Genomic DNA, 18,833 nt, shown 5'->3' with positions numbered 1-18,833 from the left:
ACCGGAGGACCTCCCTGGCAGTCACCTCCTTCTGGGAGGGAGAGGAGATGACCGGCAGGGGGGATGGAGGGTCTCCCTGGCAGTCACCTCCTTCTGGGAGGAGGAGGAGATGACCGGAGGGCCTCCCTGGCAGTCACCTCCATCTGGGAGGAGGAGGAGATGACCGGAGGACCTCCCTGGCAGTCACCTCCTTCTGGGAGGAGGAGGAGATGACCGGAGGACCTCCCTGGCAGTCACCTCCTTCTGGGAGGAGGAGGAGATGACCGGAGGACCTCCCTGGCAGTCACCTCCTTCTGGGAGGAGGAGGAGATGACCTGAGGGGGGATGGAGGGTCTCCCTGGCAGTCACCTCATTCTGGGAGGAGGAGGAGATGACCTGAGGGGGGATGGAGGGTCTCCCTGGCAGTCACCTCATTCTGGGAGAGAGAGAAGGAGATGACCGGAGGGGGGATGGAGGACCTCCCTGGCAGTCACCTCATTCTGGGAGAGAGAGAAGGAGATGACCGGAGGGGGGATGGAGGACCTCCCTGGCAGTCACCTCCTTCTGGGAGGGAGAGGAGGAGATGACCGGCAGGGGGATGGAGGGTCTTCCTGGCAGTCACCTCCTTCTGGGAGGGAGAGGAGGATACGACCGGTGGGGGGATGGAGGGTCTCCCTGGCAGTCACCTCCTTCTGGGAGGGAGAGAAGGAGATGACCGGAGGGGGGATGGAGGGTCTCCCTGGCAGTCATCTCCTTCTGGGAGGGAGAGGAGGAGATGACCGGTGGGGGATGGAGGGTCTCCCTGGCAGTCACCTTTTCTGGGAGGGAGAGGAGGAGATGACTGGAGGGGGGATGGAGGGCCTCCCTAGCAGTCATCTCCTTCTGGGAGGGAGAGGAGGAGATGACCGGAGGGGGGATGGAGGGCCTCCCTGGCAGTCATCTCCTTCTGGGAGGGAGAGGAGGAGATGACCGGAGGGGGGATGGAGGGCCTCCCTGGCAGTCACCTCATTCTGGGAGGGAGAGGAGGAGATGACCGGTGGACATCCCTGGCAGTCACCTCCTTCTGGGAGGGAGAGGAGGAGATGACCGGTGGGGGGATGGAGGGTCTCCCTGGCAGTGACCTCCTTCTGGGAGGGAGAGGAGGAGATGACCGGAGGGGGGATGGAGGGCCTCCCTAGCAGTCATCTCCTTCTGGGAGGCAGAGGAGGAGATGACCGGAGGGGGGATGGAGGGCCTCCCTGGCAGTCATCTCCTTCTGGGAGGGAGAGGAGGAGATGACCGGAGGGGGGATGGAGGGCCTCCCTGGCAGTCACCTCCTTCTGGGAGTGAGAGGAGGAGATGACCGGAGGGGGGATGGAGGGCCTCCCTGGCAGTCACCTCCTTCTGGGAGGGAGAGGAGGAGATGACCGTTGGGGGAATAGAGCGTCTCCCTGGCAGTCACCTCCTTCTCCCACCTCCACGTCTGGAGCCTTCTGGGATGGAGAGGAGGTGATGACCGGAGGGGGGATGGACTGACAGCCATCTGCTCCACCTCATCCATCACTGCATACCACTTCCAGGATGTGGCTGATCCCTCTCCTCCCTCTGTTCTGACTCCGGTGGGGAGGATAGATGTGGCTGTGCCCTCTCCTCCCTCTGTTCTGACTCCGGTGGGGGGGGATAGATGTGGCTGATCCCTCTCCTCCCTCTGTTCTGACTCCGGTGGGGGGGGATAGATGTGGCTGTGCCCTCTCCTCCCTCTGTTCTGACTCCGGTGGGGGGGGGGGGGGGGAATAGATGTGTGTGTGTGATGGTGTGGAAGAGAATGTATGGAGCTGTTCAGTACAGGAGACCAAATCTACCATTAATATCTTTATGACTTCAATTATCACCTCTCCAATCGTGTGTGTGTGTGTGTGTGTGTGTGTGTGTGTGTGTGTGTGTGTGTGTGTGTGTGTTTGCGTGTGCGTGTGTGTATCAGCATCATTATACGGAGTGAAAACGGATAACGAAGTGACTGGAATGTGACAGACAGTTTTCACACCCAGAAACACATGGAGATGGGGGGGGCATATAGTCAGTTATGGAGGTGACTGGAGGACAGAGACGGGGGGGCATATAGTCAGTTATGGAGGTGACTGGACGACAGAGACGGGGGGGGGGGGGGGGGGGCATATAGTCAGTTCCCCTCGCTCTCTCTCACCCTTCCCCTCTCTCTCTCTCTCCCTTCCCCCCTCTCTCTCTCTCTCCCTCCCTCTCTCTCTCTCTCTCTCTCTCTCTCCCTCCCCCTCTCTCTCTCTCTCCCTTCCCCTCTCTCTCTCCCTTCCCCTCTCTCTCCCTTCCCTCCTCTCTCTCTCTCCCTCCCCCTCTCTCTCTCTCTCCCTTCCCCTCTCTCTCCCTTCCCTCCCCTCTCTCTCTCCCTTCCCCTCTCTCTCTATAGAGATTATTCACTTCAAATTAGTGTATTGTCTAACGTCTGTGGAAGATCATTTAGCCTACTACTACTTAACCTAAAAACGGATATTTGTTCAGACATTTGACGTTAGTCATTTTGATATGATGCACCCTGGAAACTTGACCGCTGACATTTACAAATTGATTGAATTGTATTAACAGACTAACGAACAGAATATATAGTTTATATAGTTTATGGAGCCCAGAGTTTTTCCAGGTGGATCCAGGCAATACATGAAAAAATATATTAAATATATATATATATATATATATATATATATATATATATATATACATATATATATACAGGACCAGTCAAAAGTTTGGACACACCTACTCATTCAAGGGTTTTTCCTTCTTATTTTTTTACTATTTTCTACATTGTAGAATAATAGTGAAGAAATCAACACCATGAAATTACACACATGGATTAATGTCGTAACCAAAAATGTGTAATGTAGTAACCAACAAAAAAGTGTTAATCAAATCAAAATGTATTTTAGATTTTAGATTCTTCGAAGTAGCGACCCGTTGCCTTGACGACAGCTTTGCACACTGTTCTAAAACTTATGACCGGTAGTGCATTTATTTATATTCATTCGTCTGTTGTTGTGTGTCTTTGTTGATGTTGTGGTGTCGTGTTGCTTATTCTGCTTAGTAATGCTATACCATAGATCAGGCATTCACGATGTAAGCCCCCCCATCATCACCACCCTGAACAACAGAGCGACATACACACACTCAGCACCAGCACCCCCAGACGCCGATTGATTTCGACGGAAATCAAAGTCACATGCGGATCGAACAACAGAGGGCGCGGGAGCACCGAGGAGGCAGCGTGTGCCGACGCTGCCGGAATGCTAAACACACAAATCCTCCCGCTGCCAATGCAGCACGGAGAGAGCGAGAGAGAGAGAGAGAGACGAGTTACCATGTTGTCCCATCCCTCAGAGCCGCGCTTTAACGGCTGTCTCAGCATACTGTACATGGCCTGCGTCTCCCTCACAGCGTTATGAATGGAGTGGAGACCGGGGAAGCCCCCCCCCCTCCTTCCCCCACTTCCGGACCGAAACCTGGTGGGTTGGGGGTAACATTGTCGGCCCTGACTGGACCCGGTCTGGTATAATTTAATTAAAGGGAAAGGAGCAAGGAGAGGTGGAAGGAGGGAAAGGGGGCATTGGGATTGTGGTTGCGGTGGGATGGAGGACAGAGAGAGAGAGAGAGGTACTGCAGGTAAAGCTTTATCTCCTTCTCCTCTTCCCTCCGCGACGCCTTTTGTTGCGTTCTGTAGCCTAGCGGTACACTGCACGAGAGGAGCCGGTTGCTGCATTGCGCTCACCGAGCAGCGCGTGCTGCGGGTCAGCCCGCGGAGATAGAGAGAGTCTGTGGCTGTAACGTCTTCAGTATATATATATATATATTGTGTGTGTGTGTGTGTGTGTGCGTGCGTGTGTGTGTGTGTGTGTTTTAGTGCCGCAGTCAGACAAAAGAAAAAGCTACTTCAATAGTATACAGGGAACAACTGAACCAAAGAAGAAGAACTATACCGCGACGATTCTAACCGACTGACTCAAATATTGACGAAAATAAAACCAAAAATATCACAAAAGAATACTTACCCTTTTACAGGCCTAATGTTGTATAATGAAAATATATATTACTATAAATTATTAAATAATATCCTTATTATTATTATTATTATTAGTCTATATGTTTGCTCTTTGACCTTTGGCCACAGGGGTCATATAGTATAAATCTGATAGCTGGCAGGCAGAGAGATTAAAGTTACTGTGAGACGTCATCAGAGAACCACATGCCGCCGGATGAATGATGACATTCAGATGAGCTGATGTGGTCATAACTGGATAAAGAACTCTTAAGTCATTATTAAAAAACGTGTGTGTTAGTCCCGTGTCCAACGCTGGCTGGCAACCGTACAACACAGTAATAGAAAATGCCGATTGTGCAGAATACGTTCCCATTATATTCCTCTGACAACCAATATCCCCTCCTTCCCTGCATCCTCTTTGTGAATAAAGATATTCCCCTCATCTCATCCCACCCTGAGCCGCGTAAACGCCACATTGAATCTAGTGCAGTGTGACAGCGAGGAGGATAGGTCTGTTACCGATACACACACACACGCGCACACACCGTGAGTGACACAACACTGCCTCTCGTTCCGTTCTCCCGTTTCAGCTGAACGATCAAGTTACGTGGCTAGGGAAATGTTGCAGTGAAGAGAGAGAGAGAGAGAGAGAGAGAGAGAGAGAGAGAGAGAGAGAGAGAGAGAGAGAGAGAGAGAGAGAGAGAGAGAGGCGGAGAGAGAGAGACTGCAGCATCATTTCAGATCAGGCAGAAAGCAAGCCACGCGCGCACATGCAGTGCAGTAGAACGTGCAGGTGAGAGAAAGAAAGAGAGAGAGAAGGCGTGCGTGGAGAATGAACGATAGAATGCAGGACTCTTGTAAAACACGCATTTTCTCTCGGTTCATGACCGAAACATCCTCGCGAACGCACAAGGAATTATAATTGACCGGTTTGTTGACTTCGGGATCTCTTTTGCCTTTAAAAAAAAAAAAAACAAGGGTTGCTGATGTGAGCGAGCTCCGGTTTACGGTTTAGATTATTATTCCGTCCCGAGAAGTGGCTGTGAAAAGCACTATTGTCTTGTGAAGTTCCGCGAAGGCATTCGACCAACTGCTTGGCACGTTGCTTCACTGCGGGGAAAAAAAAACACACGCGTAGTTCAGACTCATAGCGGAGAGCGAGAGGTAAGAAACCACAATTAAACTCTAAACGATTACCGGACGATATCAAATACTTTACTTTTGAACCGATTGTGTTCCGCTTTGTGGATGTAAGTATTTTTTCACAACATTAGTGATTCGGGGTCCCGAGACAGAGTCGTGTACAGTTTTCTTTGTGGATGTGCTGCATTGCAGTTTCTCTTCAACTCGTCAAAAAGCCCCCTCGGTCCCCCGGAACGCGACCGGAATTAAGCGAAATTACTAACGGACTAATATAACTGATACGAGAGTCCTCAAGAGAGGGAGAAACGGAATACGGTCTCCATCATAAAAAGAGAGAGAGCGAGAGAGAGTCAAGTGGATTAATTAACGTGAGTGGATGATTTGGATTTCTCTCTTCTTGCTGGATGGATTTGCTGATATCTTTGTGCTCTGAACATCCCAGAGAGACTTAGAGGAAGTTTATTTTTAAACCCTCAACAATAAAGAGAAAGACAAAAGAATAGAGGAAACAGACATCCTGACTGAAACAGAGATATAGAAACCGATAGTCACATTAAGGACAGAGAGACTGATCTGCAGTGTGTTATTAGAGTGCTGTAAAGCTTTCCTGAACCCCAGGCAGTGGAACTGCCAAGAGAGAGAGAGAGAGGGGGGAAGAGTGAGAGAAAGAGAGGGAACAAAGATATACAGCCCAGATAGACACATTAACGACAGAGAAGGAGGGAAAGGTAGAAATATAGATCCCCAGAGACAGGAAAGAGAGACTGAGGAATAGAGAGAGAGAGAGAGGGGAAAGAGACAGGGGTAGATGGTAGAGACAGCCATGCGAAGGACAGGGGTAGGTGTCTGTGGTGGAGCAGTGTTCTCCTGCTCGGTAACTCTAACTGGACCGGGGGAGTTGTTCCACCTCCTAGTCCTTCTCCTACTAACGATGACTCAGCTCCCGGTCGCTGACTCGGCTCTCCGTTACCGGGTGGCTGAGGAGGGCCCCGCAGACGTTATGATTGGTAATGTGGCTGCCGACCTCGGCCTGTCCGCAGGCACCGGCTCCGGAGATGTCACATTCGCCCTAGAGAGCGGCTCGGAGTTCTTCAAGATTGATAACGTTACCGGGGAGCTGACTACCGGGCAGCGGAGGATTGACCGGGAGAAGCTGTCCCAGTGTCAGATGATCTTCGATGAGAACGAGTGTTTCCTGGACTTCGAAGTGTCTGTGATTGGTCCGCTCCAGAGTTGGGTGGATCTCTTTGAGGGCCGTGTGGTCATCACCGACATCAACGACAACACTCCCTCGTTTCCGTCGTCGGTGCTGACATTATCTGTCGAGGAGAACCGTCCAATAGGCACGCTGTATCTGTTACCCACGGCGACGGATCGCGACTTCGGGCGCAATGGGATTGATCGTTATGAGCTGATTCAAGATGGCAGCTCTTCCGGGTCGGCGGGGTCAGGGTTGGGGTCAGCGAGGAGAGCAGCCGGAGGGCCAATGGGAAGAGCGGATGGAACAGGAGGAGGAGGGGATAGGAGGAGAGGAGCATTGGATAACAACGGAGGAGGTGCAGGAGGAGGTGTGAGGAGCAGTGTGTTTGAGCTCCAGGTCGCCGACACGCCCGACGGCGAGAAGCAACCGCAGCTGATCGTGAAAGGCCCTCTGGACCGTGAAGCACGCGACTCGTATGAGCTGGTTCTACGGGTCCGGGACGGTGGCAACCCTCCTCGCTCTTCCCAGGCACTCCTCCGTGTCGCCATCACCGATGTCAACGACAACAGGTAAGATGAAAACGTAGTCTAGTGAAAAGCATGAGCTGAGGCACACCCAAAAATGTCAGTAGAGGTGCTGACTAATGGAGAGTAAACTGTCTAAAAAGTTGGATTGGATTATTACACTAAAGAGCTGGAATAGTAGCATCAGCATAGAGAAACACTAGCATAATTATCATAGAGCACAACTGGCTAAATTAGCATAGAGCACAACTGGCTAAATTAGCATAGAGCACAACTGGCTAAATTAGCATAGAGCACAACTGGCTAAATTAGCATAGAGCACAACTGGCTAAATTAGCATAGAGCACAACTGGCTAAATTAGCATAGAGCACAACTGGCTAAATTAGCATAGAGCACCACTAGCTAAATTAGCATAGAGCGCCACTAAATTAGTGTAAAGCGCCACTAGCTAAATTAGCATAGAGCACAACTGGCTAAATTAGCATAAAGCACCACTAGCTAAATTAGTATAAAGCATCACTAGCTAAATTAATGTAAAGCGCCACTAGCTAACTTAGCATAGAGCACAACTGGCTAAATTAGCATAGAGCACCACTAGCTAAATTAGTATAAAGCACCACTAGCTAAATTAGTATAAAGCACCACTAGCTAAATTAGTATAAAGCATTACTAGCTAAATTAGTATAAAGCATCACTAGCTAAATTAGTATAAAGCATCACTAGCTAAATTAGTATAAAGCACCACTAGCTAAATTAGTATAAAGCAGCACTAGCTAAATTATTATAAAGCATCACTAGCTAAATTAGTATAAAGCATCACTAGCTAAATTAGTATAAAGCATCACTAGCTAAATTAGTATAAAGCATCACTAGCTAAATTAGTATAAAGCATCACTAGCTAAATTAGTATAAAGCACCACTAGCTAAATTAGTATAAAGCACCACTAGCTAAATTAGTATAAAGCATCACTAGCTAAATTAGTATAAAGCATCACTAGCTAAATTAGTATAAAGCATCACTAGCTAAATTAGTATAAAGCACCACTAGCTAAATTAGGTTGAAAAACACAAACAATGTTATCTTCTAAATACATGGTATTTCTTTATCGACAACAGCCCGCGCTTCGAGAGAGCCATCTATGAGGCCGAGATGGCGGAGAATGCGCCTCCCGGAACCCCCGTCCTCCAGGTGCGCGCGTCGGACCGCGACGTCGGCGTCAACGGACAGGTGGAGTACGTCTTCGGCGCTGCCACGGAATCTGTCCGCCGTCTTCTCCGACTGGACGAGGCTACCGGTTGGCTGAGCGTCCTCCACAGGATTGACCGGGAGGAAGTGGCCCAGTTACGGTTCACGGTCACGGCAAGGGATCGTGGTCAGCCGCCGCGCACCGACCGGGCGACCGTAGTCCTGGTGGTCCGGGATGAGAACGACAACGTTCCGGTCGTGGAGATCAGGAAGATCGGACGGATTCTGGTGAGGGACGGAGTGGCGCTGGTACCGGAGAATGTTCTGGTGGACACGCCGGTGGCGCTGGTTCAGGTGTCAGACCGGGACCAGGGGGAGAACGGAGCGGTAACCTGTACGGTGGTCGGGGATGTACCGTTCACCCTGAAACCAGCGGGAGAGACGGCACTCCTGCCACTGCCCGCGGATGACGCCTTCGACAGGTGAGATGAAAACACTTCCACATTGATCTGTTCAGAGTTGATTTTAATTTCATTTATAAAGTAAAGTTCAGAGTATTCCAGCATGGCGCACCGAGAGGCTGAAATATCATTGGAGCATCAACGTACAGCACCATAATATCAACCTGACAGCTAGCTACGTTTAGTTGAAAATCACAAAAATCTCAGACACAATAAATGTTAATTTGAGCCATATAAATTCAAAATGTTCTATATTAAGATTTTGCAATGTAACTCTCCTTCCACAGCAGGAAGTAATTATATTGATTCCTTTCTTTGTAATTGTACGTTAATATTTAACCTTGTTTCCTCAGAAACCGTAAGAAGAAGTAATTATATTGATTCCTTTCTTTGTAATTTTACGTTAATATTTAACCTTGTTTCCTCAGAAACCGTAAGAAGTATTTTCTCCACACGTCGGCCCTGTTGGATTACGAGGCCACCAAAGAGTACAGCGTGACCATCGTGGCAGTCGACTCCGGTTCCCCGTCTCTCTCCAGCAACAGCTCTCTCATGGTCAGGGTAGTGGACATCAACGACCACACTCCTGCCTTCGCCCAGGCCGTGGTGGAGGTCCACTTTGCCGAGAACAACCAACCAGGAGAGCGTGTGGTCACCGTGGTTGCGGCGGATTCCGATTCCGGAAAGAATGCAGAGATCGTGTATTCGTTGGATCCGTCCGTTACCGGCCTGTTCTATATTGATGCTGATAATGGGGATATCCGCGCGACAGGGGTTCTGGACCGGGAGGTTAGGGAGAGGTACGAGTTCCAGGTGATCGCCAGGGATAAGGGATTCCCCTCGCTGCAAGGGTCGGCCACGGTGGTAATCATGGTGACCGACCGCAACGACAACACTCCGAAGTTCGTCCAGGAAGTGTTCACGTTCTACGTGAAGGAGAACCTCCTTGCCAACAGCCCAGTCGGCATGGTAACGGTAACAGACGCGGATGAGGGTGAGAACGCGGAGCTGAGTCTTTTCGTAGAGATGGAGGAAGAAGAAGGAGAAGAGGTGGAGGGAGGAGGAGCAGGGGAGAAGAACAAGGGAGTAGGAGAGGAGGGAGGAGGAAGAGGAGGAAGAGGTGAAGACACGTTCTCCATAGAGAACAACACAGGGACGATCTTCTCCTCCGTGGCCTTTGACCGGGAACGCCGTTCCACCTACACCTTCCGCGTCCGGGCCATCGACGGCGGGGCTCCGCCTCGCTCCGCCACGGCGACAGTCTCCCTCATCGTAACTGATGAGAACGACAACGCCCCCTCCGTGACCTCGCCCACCAACGATTCCTACACCCTCCTCCCCCCGGCCTCCTCCACCCGGACCATCGTCAGAACCGTGGCCGCCTCGGACTCGGACTTTGGCCGCAACGCTGACCTGCGCTTCTCCCTGGTAGGAGGGAACCCCTTCAGGCTGTTTGAGATCGGCCTGGCCAGTGGAGTGATCACCGTGGCAGAGCCCCTCGAGAGGAGACACAGGGGGCTGCATCGCCTGGTGGTCAGGGTCAACGACAGTGGAGAGCCATCGCTCTGCGCCACCGCGCTGGTCCACGTCTTCATCAACGAGAGTCTGGTCAACGCTACACTGGTGGACGCACAGGTAATTATGAATATGACTTTGGGTGCGTCCTAAATGGCACCCTATTCCCTATGAAGTGCACTACTTTTGACCAGCCGCCCCATTGACTCTGGTCGAATGTAGTGCACTGTGTAGGGAATAGGTTGCCATTTGAGATTCGTACATACTGTACATGCATACCTCTACTCTACTCTATTCCGTTCTGACTTTGGTGACATTGAGTCCATTTGTTAAGGCCCTACTGTTCTATACAGGCTATATTTACACTTCTCCTGCTCAATAGCTTAGAATGGGCCAATGCAATGCACCAGCCTATAATGGAATGGTAGGGATCGATTAGAACAACTTAGAATGGAACAGTAGAACAAATGAAAATGGAATTCTAGAATGGAATAAATTAGAATTGAACAATAGAATGGAATAAATTAGAATGGAACAACGGAATGGTATAACGGAATGGGGCCGCTCAGAGTGGGACATCATTTCATCTTTTAATAAGAACAGTGTCGACCAGACCAGAGCAATAGAGGGCAGACAAATGGATGGATCGAATCAACATGTTATCACACTTCATTCAACTGCTCAAAGGGCTTGATGATTAGTTCATTAGTTTGATCAGGTGTGCTAGTGTTGGGACAGAATAAAGACGTTTAAGTTAGGGAGACCCCAGGTCAAGGTCTGAGTTGACACATGAAACTGCGGTCCAGAGTTTCTCCTGGTACAAGTTACAGGGTTAGGAAAACTCCTGGCTATGAAGAAACATTTCCATCTGGTTTCTCAACGGCCAACTTGTGACTCCTACTGATAAAAAAAACAAAACAGAGTTGAGTCATTTTCTGCTGCGTTGACATTTCATTCACTAATCACTTTGGCATCCTTCCACACACACACACACACACACACACACACACACACACACACACACACACACACACACACACACACACACACACACACACACACACACACACACACACACACACACACACACACACACACACACACACACACACACACACACACACACACACACACACACACACACACACACACCCCCCCCTTTGGCATCATTCCACTGTCAGAGAGAAATCCTTGTGCGATGCAGGCAGTAACACAGATAACGTCTTCATATCTGTGTCTGTGACCATTAAACTTTGATATCCTTCTAGTCCATTACTGTATATCGAGAGCTGTGCTCTGCTGGGCTGTTCCAGTCAAACCAAACTGTCTATGGTGCAATGTCAAGGAGTTCTAGATTTCAACATGCTTCCAACACATTACAATCCATTGTTCCATAGAATCATTCTGTCATTCCATTGTGTTCTGGTTCCACTCTACCATTCTATTGCAATCAAACGTCTGGTTCTTTTCGTTGCAACTGAACCTGTCCCAGGCATAACTCTGTGCCCTTGTTATAGGCTTCAACTTGGATCTGGAGTTCTCCTTAGTTTTCAGCCATAACAAGGGCCCAGGGTGTTTCATGTTTAGGTCACAAGGTAATGAATAACTCCTGTCCCTAAAGCTACACCGCTAACTAAAGATACACCGCTAACTAAAGATACACCGCTAACTAAAGCTACACCGCAACGAAAGCTACACCGCTAACTAAAGCTACACTGCTAACTAAAGCTACACTGCTAACTAAAGATACACCACTAACTAAAGCTACACCGCAACTAAAGCTACACCGCTAACTAAAGCTACACTGCTAACTAAAGCTGCACCAGTAACTAAAGCTGCACCGCTGACTAAAGCTACACCGCAACTAAAGAAACACCGCTAACTAAAGCTACACTGCTAACTAAAGCAGCACAGTTAACTAAAGCAGCACAGCTAACTAAAGCAGCATCGCTAACTAAAGCTACACTGCTAACTAAAGCAGCACAGCTAACTAAAGATACACCGCTAACTAAAGCTGCACCGCTAACTAAAGATACACCGCTAACTAAAGCTACACCGCTGACTAAAGAAACACCGCTAACTAAAGCAGCACAGCTAACTAAAGCAGCATCACTATCTAAAGCTACACTGCTAACTAAAGCAACACAGCTAACTAAAGATACACTGCTAACTAAAGCTACACCGCAACTAAAGCTACACCGCTGACTAAAGCTACACCGCTAACTAAAGCAGCACAGTTAACTAAAGCAGCACAGCTAACTAAAGCAGCATCACTAACTAAAGCTACACCGCTGACTAAAGATACACCGCTAACTAAAGCTACACCGCTAACTAAAGCAGCACAGTTAACTAAAGCAGCACAGCTAACTAAAGCAGCATCACTAACTAAAGCTACACCGCTAACTAAAGCTGCACCGCTAACTAAAGATACACCGCTAACTAAAGCTGCACCGCTAACTAAAGATACACCGCTAACTAAAGCTGCACCGCTAACTAAAGATACACCGCTAACTAAAGCTACACCATTAGCTATTCATTGTATCGATATCAAGAGAGGCACAGCACTACCTGCACAGTAAAACGGTTCTGGTGTTTAAAGCTAAGCAGTACAAACCTTGGTGCAGCAGAGCGGAAGACTCCTGTGGGAGCTGGGGGGAGGGAGGGAGGGAGAGAGAGAGAGAGAGAGAGATGTGTCAGGATGGATGATGAGGCACTGCTAGAGCTAAAGTGGTAGTGCTGCATTCTCCTGTTGAACACTTACAAGGAGACACACCCACAGGATTGCAGGAATGCACACACACACACACATGCCGCATATACACACACCTAGCATGCACACATACACACACATAGCAGAGACACACACACACACACCCACACACAGTGTGCTAGAGGCATGCTCAGCAGAATGTGAATGGGACAGAAGAAGACTGCAGAACAGCGAAGAACAGAACAGAACAGAAATGATAAGAGGAGAACAGAACAGAAGAGAGAGAGAGAAAAGAGAAGAACAGAGAGAAACAGAGGGGAACAGAAGAGGAGAACAGAGGAGAACAGAGAAGAACAGAGGAGAACAGAACAAAGGAGAAAGAACAGAGAAGAACAGAGAAGAACAGAGGAGAACAGGGGAGGAAGGAGAACAGAACAGAGGAGAACAGAACAAAGGAGAGCAGAATGGAGAACAGAGCAGAGAACAGATGACAACAGAACTGAGAACAGGGGAGAACAGAGAACAGAGGAGAACGGAGAACAGAGGAGAACAACTAACATATGAGAACAGAGGAGAACAGAGGAGAAAGGAGAACAGAGGAGAACAAATAACATATGAGAACAGAGGAGAACAGAGGAGAACAGAGGAGAACAGAGGAGAACAGAGGAGAACAGAGGAGAACAGATGAGAACAGAGGAGAAAGGAGAACAGATGAGAACAAATAACATATGAGAACAGAGGAGAACAGAGGAGAAAGGAGAACAGAGGATAACAAATAACATATGAGAACAGAGGAGAACAAATAACATATGAGAACAGAGGAGAACAGAGGAGAACAGAGGAGAACAGATAACAGATGAGAACATAGGAGAAAGGAGAACAGAGGAGAACAAATAACATATGAGAACAGATGAGAACAGAGGAGAAAGGAGAACAGAGAACAGATAACAGAGGAGAACAGAGGGGAACAGAGGAGAAAGGAGAACAGAGGGGAACAGAGGAGAACAGAGGAGAACAGAAAACAGAGGAGAACAGAGGGGAACAGAACCAGGCAACATAAGAACGATATAATGGAACAGAGAAGAGGAGATGAATGGAACCAATACAGTATAATCTACTAAAACAATAGACAGTTATCCTAACCACGTCCAGTCAATGATATAAACTCATGAACCAATACAGTATAATCTACTAAAACAATAGACAGTTCTCCTAACCAAGTCCAGTCAATGATATAAACTCATGAACCAATACAGTATAATCTACTAAAACAATAGACAGTTCTCCTAACCACGTCCAGTCACTGATATAAACTCATGAACCAATGCAGTATAATCTACTAAAACAATAGACAGTTATCCTAACCACGTCCAGTCAATGATATAAACTCATGAACCAATACAGTATAATCTACTAAAACAATAGACAGTTATCCTAACCAAGTCCAGTCAATGATATAAACTCATGAACCAATACAATAGAGACAATGTGATGTCTTGTCTTGTAAAACAATGGAGCAGGACCTTAGTGACTTGGGCAAATTGCTTTTCAAACTGTGTTACGTTAACTTGCAAATTAAATGTTACGGTGCGTGAATGAGGACCCAAAAGCGAATCAACTTAAACAGAGCTTCTTTAATTACCAAACATAGGTAGGCTCAGATGGACCGGCAGATTCCGACAGGACAGGACAAGGTTACAGCAAACATGACGGCAGTCTGGTTCAGGCATGAATGACACAAACAAACAAGAATCCGACAAGGACAGGAGCAGAAACAGAGAGAGATATAGGGACCTAATCAGAGGGAAAAAGGGAACAGGTGGGGAACGGGGTGAATGGGTAGTTAGAGGAGACAAGGGACAGCTGGGGGAAAGCGGGGGAGAAAAGGTAACCTAACACGACCAGCAGAGGGAGACAGGGTGAAGGGAAAGGACAGAGACAAGACAACATGACAGTACATGACAGTACCCCCCCACTCACCGAGCGCCTCCTGGCGCACTCGAGGAGGAAACCTGGCGGCAACGGAGGAAATCATCAATCAGCGCACGGTCCAGCACGTCCCGAGAGGGAACCCAACTCCTCTCCTCAGGACCGTACCCCTCCCAGTCAACTAGGTACTGATGACCACGGCCCCGAGGACGCATGTCCAAGATTTTACGGACCCTGTAGATAGGTGCGCCCTCGACAAGGATGGGGGGGGGGGGGGGGAAGACGAGCGGGGGCGCGAAGAACGGGCTTAACACAGGAGACATGGAAGACCGGGTGGACGCGACGAAGATATCGCGGAAGAAGAAGTCGCACTGCGACAGGATTAATGACCTGAGAGATACGGAATGGACCAATGAACCGCGGGGTCAACTTGCGAGAAGCCGTCTTAAGGGGAAGGTTCTGAGTGGAGAGCCAAACTCTCTGACCGCGACAATATCTAGGGCTCTTCGTTCTACGCTTATTAGCAGCTCTCACAGTCTGCGCCCTATAACGGCAAAGTGCAGACCTGACCCTCTTCCAGGTGCGCTCGCAACGTTGGACAAAAGCCTGAGCGGAGGGGACGCTGGACTCGGCGAACTGAGATGAGAACAACGGAGGCTGGTACCCGAGGCTACTCTGAAAAGGAGATAGCCCGGTCGCAGACGAAGGAAGCGAGTTGTGGGCGTATTCTGCCCAGGGGAGCTGTTCTGACCAAGACGCAGGGTTGCGAAAAGAAAGACTGCGTAAGATGCGACCAATAGTCTGATTGGCCCGTTCTGCTTGACCGTTAGACTGGGGGTGAAAGCCGGAAGAGAGACTGACGGAAGCCCCAATCAAACGGCAAAACTCCCTCCAAAATTGAGACGTGAATTGCGGACCTCTGTCCGAAACGACGTCTGACGGAAGGCCATGAATTCTGAAAACATTCTCGATGATGATTTGTGCCGTCTCTTTAGCAGAAGGAAGCTTAGCAAGGGGAATGAAATGAGCCGCCTTAGAGAACCTATCGACAACCGTAAGAATAACAGTCTTCCCCGCTGACGAAGGCAGTCCGGTGACAAAATCTAAGGCGATGTGAGACCACGGTCGAGAGGGAATAGGAAGCGGCCTGAGACGGCCGGCAGGAGGAGAGTTACCGGACTTAGTCTGCGCGCAGACCGAACAAGCAGCCACGAAACGACGCGTGTCATGCTCCCGGGTGGGCCACCAGAAACGCTGGCGAATGGAAGCAAGCGTACCCCGAACGCCAGGGTGGCCGGCTAACTTGGCAGAGTGAGCCCACTGAAGAACGGCCAGACGAGTAGGAACGGGAACGAAAAGAAGGTTCCTAGGACAAGCGCGCGGCGACGGAGTTTGAGTGAGTGCTTGCTTTACCTGCCTCTCAATTCCCCAGACAGTCAACCCGACAACACGCCCCTCAGGGAGAATCCCCTCGGGGTCAGTGGAGGCTACTGAAGAACTGAAGAGACGAGACAAAGCATCAGGCTTGGTGTTCTTAGAGCCCGGACGATAAGAAATCACGAACTCGAAACGAGCGAAAAACAGCGCCCAACGCGCCTGACGCTCATTAAGTCGTTTGGCAGAACGGATGTACTCAAGGTTCCTATGGTCAGTCCAAACGACAAAAGGAACGGTCGCCCCCTCCAACCACTGTCGCCATTCGCCTAGGGCTAACCGGATGGCGAGCAGTTCGCGGTTACCCACATCATAGTTACGTTCCGACGGCGACAGGCGATGAGAAAAATACGCGCATGGGTGGACCTTGTCGTCAGAGAGGGAGCGCTGAGAAAGGATGGCTCCCACTCCCACCTCTGACGCGTCAACCTCGACAACGAACTGTCTAGAGACGTCAGGTGTAACAAGGATAGGAGCGGATGTAAAACGATTCTTGAGGAGATCAAAAGCTCCCTGGGCGGAAACGGACCACTTAAAGCACGTCTTGACAGAAGTAAGGGCTGTGAGAGGAGCTGCCACCTGACCGAAATTACGGATGAAACGACGATAGAAGTTCGCGAAGCCGAGAAAGCGCTGCAGCTCGACGCGTGACTTAGGGACGGGCCAATCAATGACAGCTTGGACCTTAGCGGGATCCATCTTAATGCCTTCAGCGGAAATAACAGAACCGAGAAATGTGACGGAGGAGGCATGAAAAGTGCACTTCTCAGCCTTCACAAAAATACAATTCTCTAAAAGGCGCTGGAGGACACGTCGAACGTGCTGAACATGAATCTGGAGTGACGGTGAAAAAATCAGGATATCGTCAAGGTAAACGAAAACAAAGATGTTCAGCATGTCTCTCAGGACATCATTGACTAATGCCTGAAAGACAGCTGGAGCGTTAGCGAGGCCGAAAGGAAGAACCCGGTATTCAAAGTGCCCTAACGGAGTGTTAAACGCCGTCTTCCACTCGTCCCCCTCCCTGATGCGCACGAGATGGTAAGCGTTACGAAGGTCCAACTTAGTGAAAAACCTGGCTCCCTGCAGGATCTCGAAGGCTGAAGACATAAGAGGAAGCGGATAACGATTCTTCACTGTTATGTCATTCAGCCCTCGATAATCTATGCAGGGGCGCAGAGACCCGTCCTTCTTCTTGACAAAAAAAAAAACGGCGTCAAGAGCTACAGACAAATAATCTTCGAGAGCCTTACGTTCGGGAGCCGACAGAGAGTATAGTCTACCCCGGGGGGGGGTGGTTCCCGGAAGGAGATCAATACTACAATCATACGACCGGTGTGGAGGAAGAGAGGTGGCCCTGGACCGACTGAACACCGTGCGCAGATCGTGATATTCCTCCGGCACCCCTGTCAAATCACCAGGCTCCTCCTGTGAAGAAGAGACAGAGGAAACAGGAGGGATAGCAGACATTAAACATTTCACATGACAAGAGACGTTCCAGGAGAGGATAGAATTACTAGACCAATTAATGGAAGGATTATGACAAACTAGCCAGGGATGGCCCAAAACAACAGGTGTAAAAGGTGAACGAAAAATTAAAAAAGAAATGGTTTCACTATGATTACCAGAAACAGTGAGGGTTAAAGGTAGCGTCTCACGCTGAATCCTGGGGAGAGGACTACCATCCAGGGCGAACAAGGCCGTGGGCTCCTTTAACTGTCTGAGAGGAATGTCATGTTCCCGAGCCCAGGTCTCGTCCATAAAACAGCCCTCCGCCCCAGAGTCTATTAAGGCACTGCAGGAAGCTGACGAACCGGTCCAGCGTAGATGGACCGACAAGGTAGTGCAGGATCTTGAAGGAGAGACAGGAGTAGTAGCGCTCACCAGTAGCCCTCCGCTTACTGACGAGCTCTGGCCTTTTACTGGACATGAAGTGACAAAATGACCAGCGGAACCGCAATAGAGACAGAGGCGGTTGGTGATTCTCCGTTCCCTCTCCTTAGTCGAGATGCGGATACCTCCCAGCTGCATGGGCTCAGCACCCGAGCCGGCAGAGGAAGATGGTAGTGATGCGGAGAGGGAGGCGACGGAGAGCGCAAGCTCCTTTCCACGAGCTCGGTGACGAAGATCAACCCGTCGCTCAATGCGAATAGCGAGTTCAATCAAGGAATCCACGCTGGAAGGAACCTCCCGGGAGAGAATCTCATCCTTTACCTCTGCGCGGAAACCCTCCAGAAGACGAGCGAGCAAGGCCGGCTCGTTCCAGCCACTGGAGACAGCAAGAGTGCGAAACTCAATAGAGTAGTCTGTTATGGATCGATTGCCTTGACATAGGGAAGACAGGGCCCTGGAAGCCTCCTCCCCAAAAACAGATCGATCAAAAACCCGTATCATCTCCTCCTTAAAGTCTTGATACTGGTTAGTACACTCAGCCCTTGCCTCCCAGATTGCCGTGCCCCACTCACGAGCCCGTCCAATAAGGAGAGATATGACGTAGGCGACACGAGCAGTGCTCCTGGAGTAAGTGTTGGGCTGGAGAGAAAACACAATATCACACTGGGTGAGGAACGAGCGGCATTCAGTGGGCTCCCCAGAGTAACACGGCGGGTTATTGATTCTGGGCTCCGGAGATTCGAAAGCCCTGGAAGTGGCCGGTGGATCGAGGCGGAGATGGTGAACCTGTTCTGTGAGGCTGGAGACTTGGGTGG

At 49.7% G+C, this 18,833-nt stretch overlaps 1 protein-coding gene across 1 annotated transcript in view; it reads left to right on the top strand.

Moving 5' to 3' along the window:
- Positions 1-4,577: 4,577 nt before the first annotated feature.
- Positions 4,578-18,833, top strand: part of pcdh7a (protocadherin 7a) — an 83,457-nt gene continuing 69,201 nt past the window's right edge. The window contains exons 1-3 of the mRNA XM_036933995.1: positions 4,578-6,934; positions 8,007-8,558; positions 8,966-10,172. Of these exons, the coding sequence (XP_036789890.1) occupies positions 5,973-6,934; positions 8,007-8,558; positions 8,966-10,172 (2,721 nt within the window). The 5' untranslated portion in view covers positions 4,578-5,972. The remainder of the gene's footprint in view (positions 6,935-8,006; positions 8,559-8,965; positions 10,173-18,833) is intronic.

Source organism: Oncorhynchus mykiss, chromosome 10 (assembly GCF_013265735.2).
Source record: "Oncorhynchus mykiss isolate Arlee chromosome 10, USDA_OmykA_1.1, whole genome shotgun sequence".
Lineage (NCBI taxonomy): Eukaryota > Metazoa > Chordata > Actinopteri > Salmoniformes > Salmonidae > Oncorhynchus > Oncorhynchus mykiss.
This window is presented reverse-complemented; position numbering and strand designations above follow the sequence as displayed.